Source organism: Camarhynchus parvulus, chromosome 2 (assembly GCF_901933205.1).
Source record: "Camarhynchus parvulus chromosome 2, STF_HiC, whole genome shotgun sequence".
Lineage (NCBI taxonomy): Eukaryota > Metazoa > Chordata > Aves > Passeriformes > Thraupidae > Camarhynchus > Camarhynchus parvulus.
Window position 1 is genome coordinate 113892974 of NC_044572.1, and position 15627 is coordinate 113908600.

The window sequence follows — 15627 nt, forward strand, 5'->3', positions numbered from 1 at the left end:
CATCATATTGTCAACTTTCACAAGGAAGAATGCCACGTCAACACTTTATTAGCCTGTTGGAATCATCAAAATGCTCACTCATCTTCAGGGATATATGGGTGCCTCCAGTGAAAAATACCTGTCTGGATGTAGAAAGATGTTGCTTTTTTTTTTTTTTTACCCTAATGACTGGTATAATTTTCTTAGCTGTGGGTTCTTTTGAGATTCCAAAGGTTAACCAGTGTAAGTGTTAGCAGTCCATCTCATTATTTAAAAAGAATTGCTGGGTAGTTTCAGGATGAGTGACAGGATAGGCCATATCCCTCAGTTGCCCTTTGGCTTTAGGGTAGAGCAGCATCCTTGCTTTATGGACTGATGACATGGACTCACTACCTGAAAGCTCCCATGCACCTCTCCTTTTATGACTGGTGGTTTGGAGTAGCTATCTGCTTTGTGAATTCTGTTTCCATTTTGTACAGTTGGGGCTTTTTAAAAAAAATACTCTCTGCTCTTTCCTTCTTCCCTGGACTCAGTGCTGTTAAATGAGGGTGAGAGTTGTCAAAGGAAGACTATGCCTGTGGCTGTCCATGGCTTTTTGTCCTGCATCTGATGACATGATGTGACTGCTTGATCTTTTTAAAGTATAAGAAAAGTGTCAAAGTTGTCTGTTATCTAATGCTAAGCTGAGTTTTGTTTATGTCAGAACAGTATGAGAGTGTAGTCTCTTAAGTTTTACTCCTTTTTGGCGTTTGACAGTGGAGTGGCTCAAATCAAGCTCAAGCCCATGGGGGTACTCTGCAACTGTTGCCCCTTTCATGCTTTTCCATAGTGACCTGATACAAGGTTGATAAATGTTTCTAAAAGAAGCAATAAGTGGCTGAGCCCTCAGAAAGGAAGCATAAAGCCTTCTGATTCAAACTGTTGATTTATGCTGCTCTTAGCAGTAGTGGTTGGTTTGGCTGCTTGCCCCTTGCTTGTTTGCCAGCTTCCTGCTACTTGGAGTTGAAAAGGGTCTTGGATTTGCTTTCTTTGGGGTAGGGAAATGCTTTGCCATTGCGCTGAAATTCTGGTTAGTAATAATTTGCACAAACAAGAAACAATTTTTTTGATAACTAGCTTTAAACAAAGAAAAGTAATCAATTGTGGCATCTTATGTATTTTTCCTTCTGTACAGAATTGCCTCAAAGGGCCTGTCTCTAAGCTGGAGTTGCATCAGTAACTACATTGCTGTTTGCTTCTCTGATTCTCAAAATTATGGTGTGCAGGACAGAAATGTTATGATTAAATACCTCTGATGAAGGTAGGCTTTTGCAGAGCTGGCACGTTACACTTAATTCCTGCTTTAGTGACCATCTGCTGAGTAATCCTACATGCTGAGCCCATGGCCTGGAGATGGGCTCCACTTCTTGTCCAGGGGGAAGGCTTTAGGTAGGACATCCCTTTTCCATGGTATGCCAGGAATGATGCAAGGACTCTTTCCACAGCCTCATTAAAGCTAAATCATCGATATCTTATAGCCAGCACTCTTTTTCTCTTGCAAGTGTGATAGTTTTTTACTGTTCCTATCAATGATGATAGTGTAGTATTGGAACAGGTCACAAAGGGAAGCAACAAACTCCTTGTACTTTGTTGTAGTCCAGTATTAGGTACATTTAATAAACAACAGTAATGGTTTAATGTAGTTTCTAGGAAAAGTTTTTAAGGCGTGTTCTCTGAGGTGTCTTGACTCGAGCCTTCTGAATCCCCAGCTTGGTCAGTAGTGTGGGTCCTGGGGTATTCCCCAGTTATATTCTGTCCTGCTTTAAAACCTGGATGTGAGAGCCAAGTCCCCCAGCTTGGCTAGGGACAGGGATTAGGTCTGACTGCTAGAGCAGGCAGCACATCTGTGACTGGCTGACATCTGCATGCCCTTGTAGTTGCCTTTTTTTCAGTGTTGATATGTTTTCATAAATACTTCCGTACACACTGTCTTGTCCTTTGGCAAGTAAGTTTTAGAAATAATGTCTGATTTATATCCTCTTTGTATTTTTGACCCTGTGGCCTGACCCCAAGTCAAAGCTTTGTATATCTTCTCGTTCCCAGCAAAGTGGACTGTAGGGTTTTGTTTTGAAGCCCAGCTGTAGATTTAGTATTTCCTATCATGGGTAATGTGTCTGTTTCATGTCTCTTATTACTAACATTTCATTTGTTGATTGATTTAAAGTCAAAACTGAGGTCACCTGTTTGTATCTTTTCCTCCTCCAGCTGTAAAACATCCAGAGAGAAACAATTACAGTTGAATAATCAGGAACCAAGTTATTCTTCCTGGTTGTACTGAGTTGTGAAGAGAGAACTGACAGTCTGAGTATGAAGCAGGGTAAGCAAACGGATGTCCTCAAGCAGAGACAGAATAGAGATTAAAGTGAATTCTTGCTGCTTTGGGGTTTTAATAACTTGCTGATGAAAAGTCTTTACTTGGAAACTTGAGTGTAGAAATGTGGGCTTGAGAGTCTTTCATGCCAGAGGAAGATTCATCTTTACAGGCTGTAATGTCCATCTGTGTTTCAGTCATGTGTAATGAATTGATAAATCAATGACTGTTTACCTCATCTGATTCCTCCTGCTAGCTGTCTCTTACTTCTTAAGAAGTGTCTAACTTTTTTGGACCTAACACTTTGAAGTGTTTTGTTTGAGGTTTTTTTTGGTGGGAATTTTTTTTTGGGTTGTTGGGGGGTGGGCTGGTGGGATTTCCTCTGCATTTGCAGCTATCTCGTTATTAATTGTGCTTGTTCTAGTTCTGAAGCTTATGTAATAAACTCAGCTCTTGTTGTGTTGGCCAATGAGCAAACAAAGGTGACCTAAAACTCTTCCAAAATACGTGCATGGCTTGGTGTTCTGGAGCCATTTGGCACTTTCTTACTTCCTGATTTCCCCTAGGCCTGATGGAAGTGTCCTACTGCCTCTAGTCATTCAGGTACTTTGGAGAACCACTCTTGCAGTTCCCTGGCACCATTCCCTGGCAAAATTGCTTGGGCAGGTTTTGCTTCAGCATCTAACTGTGAGTTGAAAACCTCAAAGCTGCCTTGATCTGATTATTTAATGGAATTGGGTGTCACTTTTATTGCTTTGAATGTTGGTCACTGTTCCTTGGTCACACCCAAGACAGAAGTAGCACATCTCATATGGGGGTTCACTACCAGGAAGGGTTAGGATTCTCATGTCTCTTGCCCAGCTTATCTTATGCAGATCTGCCAATGTGATGGAAAGATTAGAGGCTACAGCAAACTTGTTTTATAATTTATATAAAAATCCTACTTCTCCTACTGTGGCTGGATTTGCAACAAAAAACAATCACGAGTCCAAATCTGAAGTCTTTAAGGAACATTTGTGTAACTTTGATGTTGCAAAGACTTTTGAAAGTGTCTGTGTATTCCAGACTATCATTCTTAAGATGATAATGGCATCACTGTTAAAAGCTAGAGAGAGGTGTCACCCATGTTAGATCTAAAGTCTGTCTCATGCATAGTTTTGCTTATATTTCCATGCTTTTCTTATGCTTAGTACATTTCCAACTCTGCCCATTAAGTGCTGCTGATTTTCAGAAAGTTTGTTTTTTGTTAGAATGCAGGCAGGCAGTGTAACATACGTGTTTCCCCTTTGAGCTGCAAATAATTAATTGCTCTCATGTATATTTGCATCAATGTCTTGTCTTCAGATTTTTCCAAATAGCAGGCAAAGATGGTGATAGCATATGGTTGCTTCTAATGTTTGTTCCAAAGTCAAACCAATTACTTAGCTTGCATCTTATGAACAACAAAGTGGTTATGATTTCATGGGGACTATGAAAAATGAATAAAGATAAATGGCAAACTGAAAAGCAGCACAGTTCAGAATTTGGCTTATTTGTGGGGTTATACTCAGGCTGTCATTCAGAAACCATTCTATTTAGGAAATAACTTTGAGACAGAGTATACCAACATCTTCCCTGGATCATCAATAAGTAATATAGTCTCTGAGACTATATTACTTTCTGAAAATTTCAAAATTAACTACTTTAATGATATCCTTTTTAGGAGCTTCATTGACTTTTTTTTTCAACTGGTAGAGAATTGAACAAAAACTCTTGCAAAAGGTCTCTTTATTTTGTCTTAATTTCAGTTTCTGTTCCTTATTCTATGGTTCTCTATAATGTTTGCAGTAATAAGGCACTGTGGCATTTTCCTATTCCCTTTCACAGTGAAAACTTAAGAAACCCAATTGTTTTGAATAAATTTCCTGGTCTTATTTACTTAAAATTAATCATGGTACCAGGCCCCTTCTTAAGCCAATCTTCTGGTGTCACTTTGTGCTGGTTTTGGCTGGGACACAGTAAATTTTCTTCATAGTAGCTGGTCTGGAGACATGTTTTGGATTTGTGCTGAAATCAGTGTTGATAATACAGAGATGTTTTTCTTATTCCTAAGCAGAGCTTGCACAGTGTCCAGGCCTTTTCTGCTTCTCACACCACCCCACTCTTGAATCATTACCCTTGCTTTTCATTGTGTGCCTCATTTTCCTTTCCTCTCCTCCTTTTTCATCATGCGCCTCATTTTCCTCTTTTTGCAGCCTTTCTTTGAACTCTTAGTTGGCTGTTGTCACCAAACCCAGGAGCATTCATTAGTTTACAGCTTTCTTCTTTCAAGTCCCTTGGCAAGAGGTGTATGTTCACAAAGACTGAAGAGGGTAGGAAGTGGTACATTAGCATATAAACACAGTTCATAAATTCCCATAAACAAAGTTCATACATTCCCAGTTGCAGTTTTTAGTTGGTACCCCTTGAACTGTGCTTTCAGGTCCTCACGTGTACTTTCCATCATCTGCTGCTTTTCTGTGGAGATTCTTGAAGGAATGGTTTTCTAGAAGAATTGTGTTTATCCTCTTGATAGCCACCTGTCTTAGCAGACCTAATTCTGATTGCTTTTTTGTTGTTAGTTTGTTTGGCATCTGACTGTTGTTCCTCAGGTGCACAAAGAAAGTGACAGCATGGAAACCCATCAGGTTCATCCGTGCTGCTGCTTTGTTCAAGTACTGTAATTTCCCTGCCCTTCATTCTCCTCTACAACAATTCCCTCCTCAAAAAACACACCATCTCTTTTTGCTCATCTTTGGAGCCCTGTTTTAGTAGGCTGCCCACTGATGCTTAAGCACTCTAATTACTCTGTCATCATGTCTATACATATTTTCATTTATTTTTTAGCTTTAGAAAAACAAATCCTCTCCTGTAAAACCAGGTAATGGGCTGGCCAGAAAATCTGGTTTTCTGTGTTCCTTTTTTTTTGTTCCTATTATATTTTAATAACTGATACAAACTGTAAATGAAACCCTTGGTGTTGGAGAGTAGAAAAGAGAGTAGCTGAGGATGTGGGCAGAAGACTAAGACCTGCTTTTTGTATCTTCTTGTGGATATATTTCTCAAAAACAAAAGTATTAGTGTGTTGGACTTGGGGATGTGTTTCTAATTGAAGATTTGTTTCAGTATAATTAACGTTTAGGAGATTAGTGCACTTGTGTACTTCTGCAGATGTTCTGTGACTTTCCCTGACAGTGGCTAGATAGCTATGCTGAACCAGAGTCTCCTAGTGAGATACTCATGGCTGCAAGAATGGTGGTAGTGAAACCTTGAAACTTTGAAAGATGTTGCTACCTTCCCGTTGTCCAGTGGATGTAACTCCTGCTTGGGAAAATTAGCCGTATTTTCATCAAACTTTGCAGGGAGTAAGGCTCCTCTTAGTATCTTATAGGTGTCTTACTTTGCAATGAAATTTATTAGTCTTGATCTGAATTAGGATGAATATTTCTAACAACTAGGTACCCAGTCAGAAAACATGAATGTTTTTCTACCTCAGAAATAAAACCTTCAGTAGTGAAGATACTTTTTACTAGCCAACAAAACTAATATAGAGTAATAATTAAAGTAGTGGTGTGAGAAGTATAAATGTGTTAATTGTGGGAAGTGCCTGACCTGAGATTTTTCTGTGTATCTTTAATTCCTCCATCTTTTCGGGGGCTTAATCCTGAATATGGGAACAGATTGAAGCTTAGTTTTATTGCTGATGTAAATGAAATTAAGTCTGTCTGCAGGAGTAGAAGCTGCCAGAGTTAGAGGATATGGACCCTTTCTAACAAAACTCCACTAATGTTTCTGAAAATTGTGTTCTGTAAATTGACTATAGCTTTTAATTTATGCTTGACATGAGATTTTTACTTGAAAATTATAGAGAGATGTTAGAGTAGTGAGTCTGTACCTGCTGCTTGTGGAAATGTAGGGTCTGCATTAAAAGGTTGAATAGTTTTCAACAATACACATTGCTAGATATTCCCTTGTTTCTAGTTACGTATAAAGCTGAGGTCTTCTCCACTTCTTCTGCTTTGTTAAATAACTTTATTCTCTCACAGAGGTTTGTCTGCAGAGAGCATTCATATATTTTTTTTCTGACACAGAAAGTATATCTTATTTGAGTAGCTAGATTCCTCCAGCTGCCTAGTTTCAGTTCCCTGACTTACACTTCTCCCCTGTGACAGAGGTTATGGTTACTTGCTCCTTATCAAAGCACCAAGTTATCAAATGCTTAATCATATGCTGCTGAGCTTCCATATAAGTTTATTTCTTTCTAAGGAAATCCTACATTTTTAAAGACTTTCGTTTGGATTATGGAAACCTCATGGTAGACTTGAGTCAGGTTTGAAGGTTTAGATTGATGCCTTTGGGATTATTAGAATAAGAGTGCCATTCATTCATTCATTCATGAATCCTTCTAAATTACATTTGGCTTCTCTTCCATGAGATCTATATTTTTGTAAGTATTAAAACTTTGATCTTGTACTTAGCAAGAGAGGAAGAACATAGCAATTGAGGATGAAAAGTCCTTTCAGAAAAAAAAGCCTAAAGGCTTGTTGATACTGGACAGCAAAGCAGGAAACTACATGTGTCATAAAAGGCTCCAGTTTGTTGGATAAAGGCTGAAACTCAGGATGTAGTCTATAAATACAAAACAGGTTCATAAAAATATTTTTAAAGTGCAGTTCTGAGCACTTTAGAAAAGCTGACACATAACTGTTCAGCTGTTTAATATAAATATATTTGTGCAGATGCATACACACACATTCAATACCATACTTTCATTTTTAAACATGAATATATTCAATTCAGTGATATTTATTTCCCTTATGAGACTGGTAACATTACTAACACCAGATATAAACTTGGGACCATATTTTTTGCAGATTCTAAACCAGCAATTTAGTGGAGAAGCAAAACAGAAGGAACTCTAATTTCAGCAGGCAGAAGGGAAGGAATTTGTGAAGCTGAATATTTACCTGCACAAAAAGTTGCAACCTTTTTTTCCCTATAGTATTCTGTCACAAGTGTTTAATTTTAAGCAGTACATCTGGCAGTCTTCTGGGGATTTTGGAGAGGTCTTCTATCCTGACCAGTTAATAGCTGTTAAAATTTGTCACTCAACTTGGAAATAAAAGTGTTTGTGCTTGCTCAGGCTATTGGCCAAGCAAGATGGCTGGAACAGATTTACTTGCTGCAGCTAATGACCATGTTCGCTTTTTTCCCTTTGACTTGTCAAGTATGAACTTACAGGGATCCTTTTGCTTACACAGATGCTTTGTTTTTAGACTGAAATGACCATCACTCAGAATAGCTGCTTAAAATACAGTAATTTGGATATCAGAACAATTTGTAGTTGTACAAGAGTGTGTCTCTGGCTGATTATCTGTTGTTGTGCTTTGTTGAACTAAACAAGGAAAGGTAGAAAAACATTTTTTTTTATTGCCATGTTTTAAATTTTTTTATCATTTACCAAATATCTTAATAACTACTACAGCAGGCTCATAATAGTTGTGTTGCTGTAATGCTATGTCACTCTGAATATGCTTATGCCTTCATCCTTCTCTTGATTTTTTTTCTAATTGTACATATTTACATGCAGATACCAATCTGTCTGAAATCCCCCCATTTTACTTGTTTCTGTTGCACAATTGTTTCAAAGGCAGTCTCCCAAGATGAGACTTGGTCAACCCACCCAACACAAACAAACTCTTATCTTCAGTGTACTATTGTCAAGACCCAAACTCAGTCAGATTTGGTGTCTAGACCCCCCCAAAAAAGCAGGACTGTGAGTGAAGAAAAAGTAATTGATATCTGACTAATATTGCTGCCTGTTTGGTTTGTTAGCGGTATGAGACAAAAAATGGTTTTCTTGAACTTGTGCTTTAGCTGTTTCTGCATGTATTTTTGAGGTTTTTGTTAAAGGAGCCCTGTTTTGCATCTCATGGTCTGTTACTTGACTGCAGTCTGTTTCTAGAGTGAATAGCTGATTAGAAAATTAAAGTAATTTGAAACCACTCAGAATTGTTAGCTTAAAGGAAGCTGCTGTGCCATCTGCTTGTGCCAGTAAGGGTGCTGGACCACATACTGTCAAATAAAACCAAACCACAGAAATCTCATGTACCCAAGTACTTTTCTGTGTGATTAGAGCTGCTCTTACCTCAGGTGGCATTTTGAGAAAAAGAATATAAACAGGGATTTAGGTCACAGCTTGTAAACTACCAAATTCTGTATGGTTGTTTTGCATGTAAAAGCAGTGGTGAAACACATTCATTTCAGGAAGGCTATGTCATTATCCTTCTGATGGTGGAATGTAAGGATTTTTATTTTTATTTTTTCTGAGACAGTGTTTTGGAGTGGACTTTTAACAAGGACTGCTTTGTCAGCTGGGTGCAGGTCATTTGCAGGGAGGCTACCTGGTGTTTCTTGCTGCAGGGGCTCAGGACTATATGAGTCCCTTAACAAGATGATGTGTCACACTTGTGCTCTTTGCCCTGAAGCATTTCCCTTGCATGTCTCTGAGCAGTGTCAGTGTGGGGAAAATAATGACATGAGAGAAATTCAGAATTGATACCTGTAGTTCACCTGTTAAATTTCAGAGCTTGAAGATTATGCTGTTGGGACTGGCAATATAAAGGCTAGAGACCATCTATAGCCGACTGAATGTTTGTCCAGTATTGTTAAACACCTCTTTGCAACCCCTAAGTCTCCAAAAGAAGATGTAGGGTTCTAATTTTGGAAATTTACATTGTTTAAACAAAGATGCAGCTTTAAGGACACTGTTCTCTTATCCATTCTAAACCTGTGGCTTTGATGATGAAGCTAAATGCCTTCCCTGTTGCTGTGTCTCCAGGCATTGCTGCAGGGAGACTCTGGGAGTTCCGGGGTGAAGAGATCTGCCTTGATCTGGAGACCTCTGCTGAAGGTGAAGACCTCCTAACGGGCCAGACAGCCTTAGCAGGAGTTCAGAAGTCTTACACCAAGGTAAAGTGATTAATTTTTCAAGCAAACCGAATTGTGTGATACAATTCTCAAAATAAGTATTTTTCTTCTTGTGAAATAAACACTCAAGTGCATCTCTGAGCTTTTTCCTTCTTTTGTGTGTATAGCTCCTTGCTACCTGATACAAATGTTGTTATAGCAAATTCTGGGGGAGGGGAGAGGAAAACAACATAATATGCATTGTAGGTTAGAGCCAGAAGTAATTCCTTAGATTATTAGTAGGAAGATACATCTGCAGTTCTTTGTTGGCAAGGGAACAGGCTGTTTCTGAGCTCTACAGCATGCTCTGTTTTTAGAAACATATCCCACTTCAAGTGCCACATTCAGAGCTCGCTTTGAGTGGCCACAAAAATATGGAAACACTCTCTGGTATCTTCAGCAATGGGAGGAGAATGAGGTTTGTATATGATGATGTTCTGTTTATCAGCACTGTGGTAATTTCTTAGCATCCACAACCTATTCTTGCTTGTTCAGGACAAGTACTGGTGGAAGAAAAGGATGTGTGACCCCAAGAACATTGTTGAACTTACCAATGTTACAGTTGCACACATTTAGGGAGATTTGTCTACGCTATGGTTTTGTTTGCCAGAGTTTTGAATGTAGTGATGATATTTGCAGGATCTTTCCTTCATGCTGACAAGATTAATTGAACTAAGTGTAGAGAATTGGCTGAAAAATGTGAGTAGTAGTGGAAATGTTTCCTACAGATTTATTTAGGATTGAACGTAGATGCTTCTAAAGTTGTCAGCTTCTCCATTTTTAAAAACTACCTGTTGCAAGGTGCTGACTTTGTTGTTGGAAAGCTTCCTAAATGAATATTTCTTGATTCACCTGAGAAGAATTGCAGATTTTTCTTGTTAATCCTTTATTGATCTTAATTTAAACTGAAATTGGAGCTCTGAACTAGACCTAAGTTCATTGTCCTTCCATCCATGGAGTAAAATCAAAATTGCTTTTAAGTTCTCCCATTAGTAGAGTCAGTGCTTCAACTCAAAACCTTCCCTCATGGTCTGCTATACACATCTGGGGGTGAGTGCAGTAGGCATGGTTGGGCCCCCTCACGCCTTTGCTGCACCATGCCCTCTCTCTTTGCTTCACATTTCTTGGATTTGCTTCACATTTCTTGGATTTCAGCTGCCCTCATGTTCCTCCAGTCCACTAGCAAGGTCATCTTGAACTACTGAGGACACTGTATTCAAACCCTGACTGAGCAGAAAAGCTACTGCTGATGATTACAAAGTGGTTTCAAACTGAAGGCAAAAAACCCATCCAGAAATACTGATCTCTGTAACATTTCCCTTTGTTACATTTGCCTTAGGAGTACACAAAGCAATACCAGTTGAGATAACCATACGTTGCAAAGACACAGCATTTCTTCTGGGAGTTATTTAAACATTTATTTATTTTTGAAGTGCAATTTTGTGCATTGAGAGAGTAAAGACTTCACAGAAGGTATCCTCATAATCCCATGGGGTGCATGGGTATATCTAGGTGGGCTGGTGGTTAGGTTTCAAACACAGGAGTATTAGTGTAGCGTTGGGTTTTGGTGCTGCAAGCATCCATGAGTGAAACGCAGCCTTGAACACTCTCACTGCTTCCAGCAAGGCAGTTTGTTCTATGCCTCTCTGTCTCGTTTCCCTTTGTTGGAGGGGTTTGTTGCTAACTAGAAACACATGATACGAGACAGCCAAGTGTTCTGGTGAAAATCAAGGACACTTCATAGCTGTGAAGATTTTATATTTGCCCTAGATTCTTTTTTTTTTCCCCTTTTCCTCGTTGATGCAGCTGTAACTGTTGTAAATTATATGAATAATTGATCAAGGAGTTCTTGTTACCTCAAATCACGTTATGGTTATTGCTTTTTAGAGCTGTGCTGCTCTTTATTGTACTACAGCATTGCTCCTATGCTGTTCTGTGTGTGTGGTTTTTATAGCCTTAAAGTTTTCTTCTGCTTCTGACCCTTTGCTCTTCCCATCTTTCCCCTTCTCTGAAAAAAAAGTGTTGTTTTTGCTTTAGTATATTCCGTGATCTAAGTGAAAAGCAGATCCCTTTTTAATCAACAGCAACACGTTTTAAAAGCCCTTCCCAGCCCTGGGAACTGTGCAGTGCGCACATCTGGTTTCACATAAGCATGAATTGCTGGCTTCACAAACACGGAGCATGTAGTCCTTGCCACAGAGTTAGCTAAAGTGTTCTGTAACTTGAGACTCTATTTGAAATAAAAACAAAATTGTATAGCTTCTTTACCATGCTAATGGAAAACATTTAATTTGCTTTTTTCAAGCCAACCAAAAGTATGACGCAATGCTGCTCAGGCAGATTTACAGTGCCTTTTCTTCCCTAGAAATCAATACAGCTTGGAGGGGCTGCTGTGGGAGCTGGCTAGCTGACTGCAGTCCAGCTGCATTCAAATGTAAACTTCTGTACCACAAACCAAAACTGGTGATTTTGATTTATTCAGGCATCACTGTATCTCTGAGGTTGTGGTGTTGGGTTTTCTTCTTTGCTTTATTGCCATTAATACTAGATTGGATTTCAAAATAGCAGGGTCAGTGGGCTTATGATATTTTTTTTCATGAAATCATTCAGTGATTTTCTGTATTTCCTGAATTACAGTACTTAGGTCTGTGGTAGTGATATCAGCAAAAGCAGATTTACATACATGGCCATGTGTTCCTTTCAGTGGAGTCCTTTTTTCCCCCCCTTAAAAACAAACAAAAGAAAGAGCAGCACCAAAAAGCAGGCCCTCATTCAGTGTGAGCATTAAGGGCTAGCATAAGCATTTTCTACTTTGCACAGAATAAGCCCTGAATATTACATGTTGTTTGATTTCTCTCCTGCTAGAAGAGGTAAAATGCTAGAGTTCTTTGTGAGCCCAAAAAAAGTTTTTAGAGGAGAACCATGGTGTTTCTTCATAAGTGAAGCCAACACTGCAGATTTTCATTGTACACCAACTATTTTGCCTTTGTTTCCTTTCTGATTCCTCACTGTCTCCACTAATAGCTTTGACTTTATTTAAACTCTCCACTATAAGAGGCTGCTGATTTTCCTCTTCCTATTTTTTTTTCCTTAATGGGATTTCAGTCTTGCTTAAGAGCTTTACTTCAGGCAGAAGGTCTTCTCTAGAATGGGCCTTAGGGATCCTTGACACTGCTTTTCTCCCTGAATGCTGTGTTTCTTTGGGAAGTCTGTCGCTGATGGTTTGTGTCCTGGTCATACCAGACACAATTCTACCAGAAGGAAAATCACAACTTGATTGCTAGCTTGCCAAAAGGATATTTCATCTTCTTTTTAAGAAGAAAGTTCTACTTCCATTTCTCATGCGACTGTGATCCAGGTTTTTTAATCCTCCAGCCATTTTTCTCTCATGTACTTAACAATCTCATGCTGAGTAAACAACTTCAGAAGACAGTGTAGAGGAATTGAGGTCCTTTTTTCAGGGATAGCTTGGGATGTCATGGGTTAGCAAAGAGGTGCAGACACATTTTGGAAATACATTTGGTCCACAGATTTTCTGTTTGACTGTTCCAAAGTTCTTGTGAGCAGAAAGTTCTGTCATTATAGTTTTCCTTTTGCCATCTTCCCTGCACTAGCACTGGCAGTCCAGGCTGGAGGATGCCCTAAAGACTTCTAAAGCCACACTTTGAATAAAGTTTACATTTACTACTGAATATTTGCTTTGCATGGTTACAGTACAAGCACTGTATTCCTATGTAAACACTGTAATGAAGTTGTTAAGAAGAAAGGAAACACTTACAGCATTTGCACTAAAGTTCATGGAGCATGAGATAGCTGTGCTTAGGATGCTGGTACTTTGAAGGGATTAAAAAAAGCTTCTCAGAAATAAACACAAAAAACGTTCTCAGAGTAGCAAAACAGTATGCAAGTGATGAGAAGAACGGCGCTAATTATTATGTAGAGAATAATCTGACTTGAAATGCCACAGTGGAATCCACTTTATGATCTGACCTTCCTACATATGAATTGAAAAGCAGGAAAAAGTTCAGGGCATGACCTAAAAATGGTAGTCTGGGAGCTTCTTTAGGTATGTTGGGTCTTATTTTTGTCTAGCCTGAAATGTAGTTTTTCCTCTTGAATCAAACCTGAATAAACTGGTTTGAGTGTTTGTGTTGTCCTCATGGTTCCAGCTCTGCCAGACATAGCTACTTTATTTTAAGAATTACTCTTACTTGGAATTTGAGTCCTAGTGGAAACAGTATTGTCAGGAGGCTGCAATCTTGCTGTTAAGAAACTTAAATAAGATAAGGCTAATCCTATTGTATGCTTCTACTTTCAGAGGTAGTATAGAAACTTGCCTTTCGTAGTAAGGGCACCATACCAATCACTACCTACTTTATGGGATTTCTCTCCCTTTTTTTTTCTGAATTGCTGGCTTGGCTAGACATTAATATTCAAAATATTTGACACAGTTGTAGATGGCATTATACTGTGCCAGCTTTCAGACTTACAGAAAAATAAACCAGCTCTTTTTTTCTACAAGTCAAAGAAGGTGAGAGAAAATAAATTTACCTATAGTCTCTTTGATTGTGGCAAATTTAGGTTTCTTTTATACAGGATGTTTAAATAGTTTTATTTATGTATCAGTAGAGATAGAGTAAGGATTAGAATACTGAATACCTGTGAGCTTTTGCTGAGATGATTTATAAGTTTCAAAACCAGAAACTCTTTGCACGTAATAAGAATTTTTGTATTGTCATTTTGGATTGGTGCTGAACCAAACTTCATTATCCTGCTTCAGGAAGAGATAGTACTGGCTATTAAAAAACAAACAAACAAACAACAACAACCAAATCTAATAATTTTCCTACAGGCGTAGGAGGATAATCTACTTTCAATATTTGTTCTTACCTTGATCTTTTGCATTGTAAGATTAAACTGCAAAATTATTTCAGAATGAGGTTATCTTTTGAGTTGTCTAAATCAACCTTAAGTTTCTTAAAACTTGCAGCATAACAGATGATTTGTAGAGAATTAGGCTGCTAGAGTGTATGTTCTTGAAATAAGTTGGTTTAGAAAAGGCACACTTTTCAGGCTCTCCTAAAAATTAGTTACTCTGTAAATAATTTAATCTTAGCAGTGGTTAGATGTCTGTGTGTGAGTAATTAGCAGTTGTCTCTGCTCCTTTCTTCTAAAGGACCTGAAACTTTTATAAGACCGGATAGTTTTATCAGTAGGTTTTGACTCACTGGGAAGATCTGGATTAAGAGCAGAAACTTTTTGTTGTTAAAACAGCAGCTGACTTGCTGTGTGCCCTTGGGCACGTCCTCTTGACTTCCTTGCACCACCTTACCATTGTATCCACTGCTGTTGTCACCACCATAAAGTTCTTTGTAAGCCTGTGATCAAAATACAGTTGAAGATGTTAGTTATTCTGTGTACTCAGCTTCATTTCCTATGCAGTTCTGCATATGGCAGTGTAAAGCACAGTGGAATTATCCAGTTTAGTCTATAAAGAACTTACACAAAATAAAACCACCTTGTGCAACCTGTATTATAGTAAAGTAGATTTGAAAAAAAAAAACAACCACATAGAGTTTTATTTTGGATTTACCAAAGTATAGAAATACTGCTAGTAGGGGATAAAGCTGTTTGGTTAAAAATGGGAATGCTCTAACTATAAAAGTTGAGAGGGGAAAAAAAAATCTGTCCTAGAAGGGCTACGTGGCAGTCTTAATTTGCCTGAGTCTTTAGCAGAGGTTTTCCACTTCTGTTTCTGCCAAGCAAATTAAATTTATGAAGAGAAGCTAAACTCCAAGGGCTGGACTGTTAGTATCTTTTGACAAGGTTAATGTGGTGAAGCAGAATATTGGTAATAATGGGCTGACATTTAACAGTGGACCAGCTGAGAGATCCTTGTGTTCCTACGTAATGTGAAGATTGAGTGTCCTGTAAGCTTATTGTTTTATGTTTTGTACTTGCTTTTGCATGCATGCCAGCGGGACATGCTCTGGGAAGAGGCATAAACTTTTTTCCTTTTTTCTTTCACAAATACATTTCTTTCCTGTCTAGAGCTGGAAAAGAGAAGCACAAGAGGGGTTTTGTTAAATACAGCAAAATCTAATTACAGCTTGATTTAAAGCCACATTTACACAATGGCTGAGGGGTGAGTTCACTTCCACAAAAACAAACTTGTTGGCTTCCTACTGTGCATCGGGGAATGTGAAGATGCATGTCTTGGAGAGCAACTGCCTCCCTCTGCTGGCACCAGCTTTTCTTACGCTGTGCTACAGCTCTGCTACATGATATAAAAATACAGCTCTACTCCTATA

The 15627-nt window shown here is 38.6% G+C and overlaps 1 protein-coding gene across 6 annotated transcripts in view; it reads left to right on the plus strand.

Moving 5' to 3' along the window:
- FAM110B (family with sequence similarity 110 member B) overlaps nucleotides 1-15627 on the plus strand; it is a 113993-nt gene that overhangs the window by 20967 nt on the left and 77399 nt on the right. For 4 of the 6 annotated variants that reach the window (XM_030943275.1, XM_030943273.1, XM_030943272.1 and 1 more), the window contains exon 2: nucleotides 9189-9319. Coding sequence is in view for 1 of the 6 variants with exons in the window: in XM_030943278.1 (XP_030799138.1) it covers nucleotides 2326-2335; nucleotides 9189-9319 (141 nt within the window). In the remaining 5 variants the exon portion in view is untranslated. Of the gene's footprint in view, nucleotides 1-1262; nucleotides 1280-2223; nucleotides 2336-9188; nucleotides 9320-15627 lie in introns of those variants that run through there. The other 2 variants (XM_030943278.1, XM_030943274.1) reach the window with 2 other exon arrangements.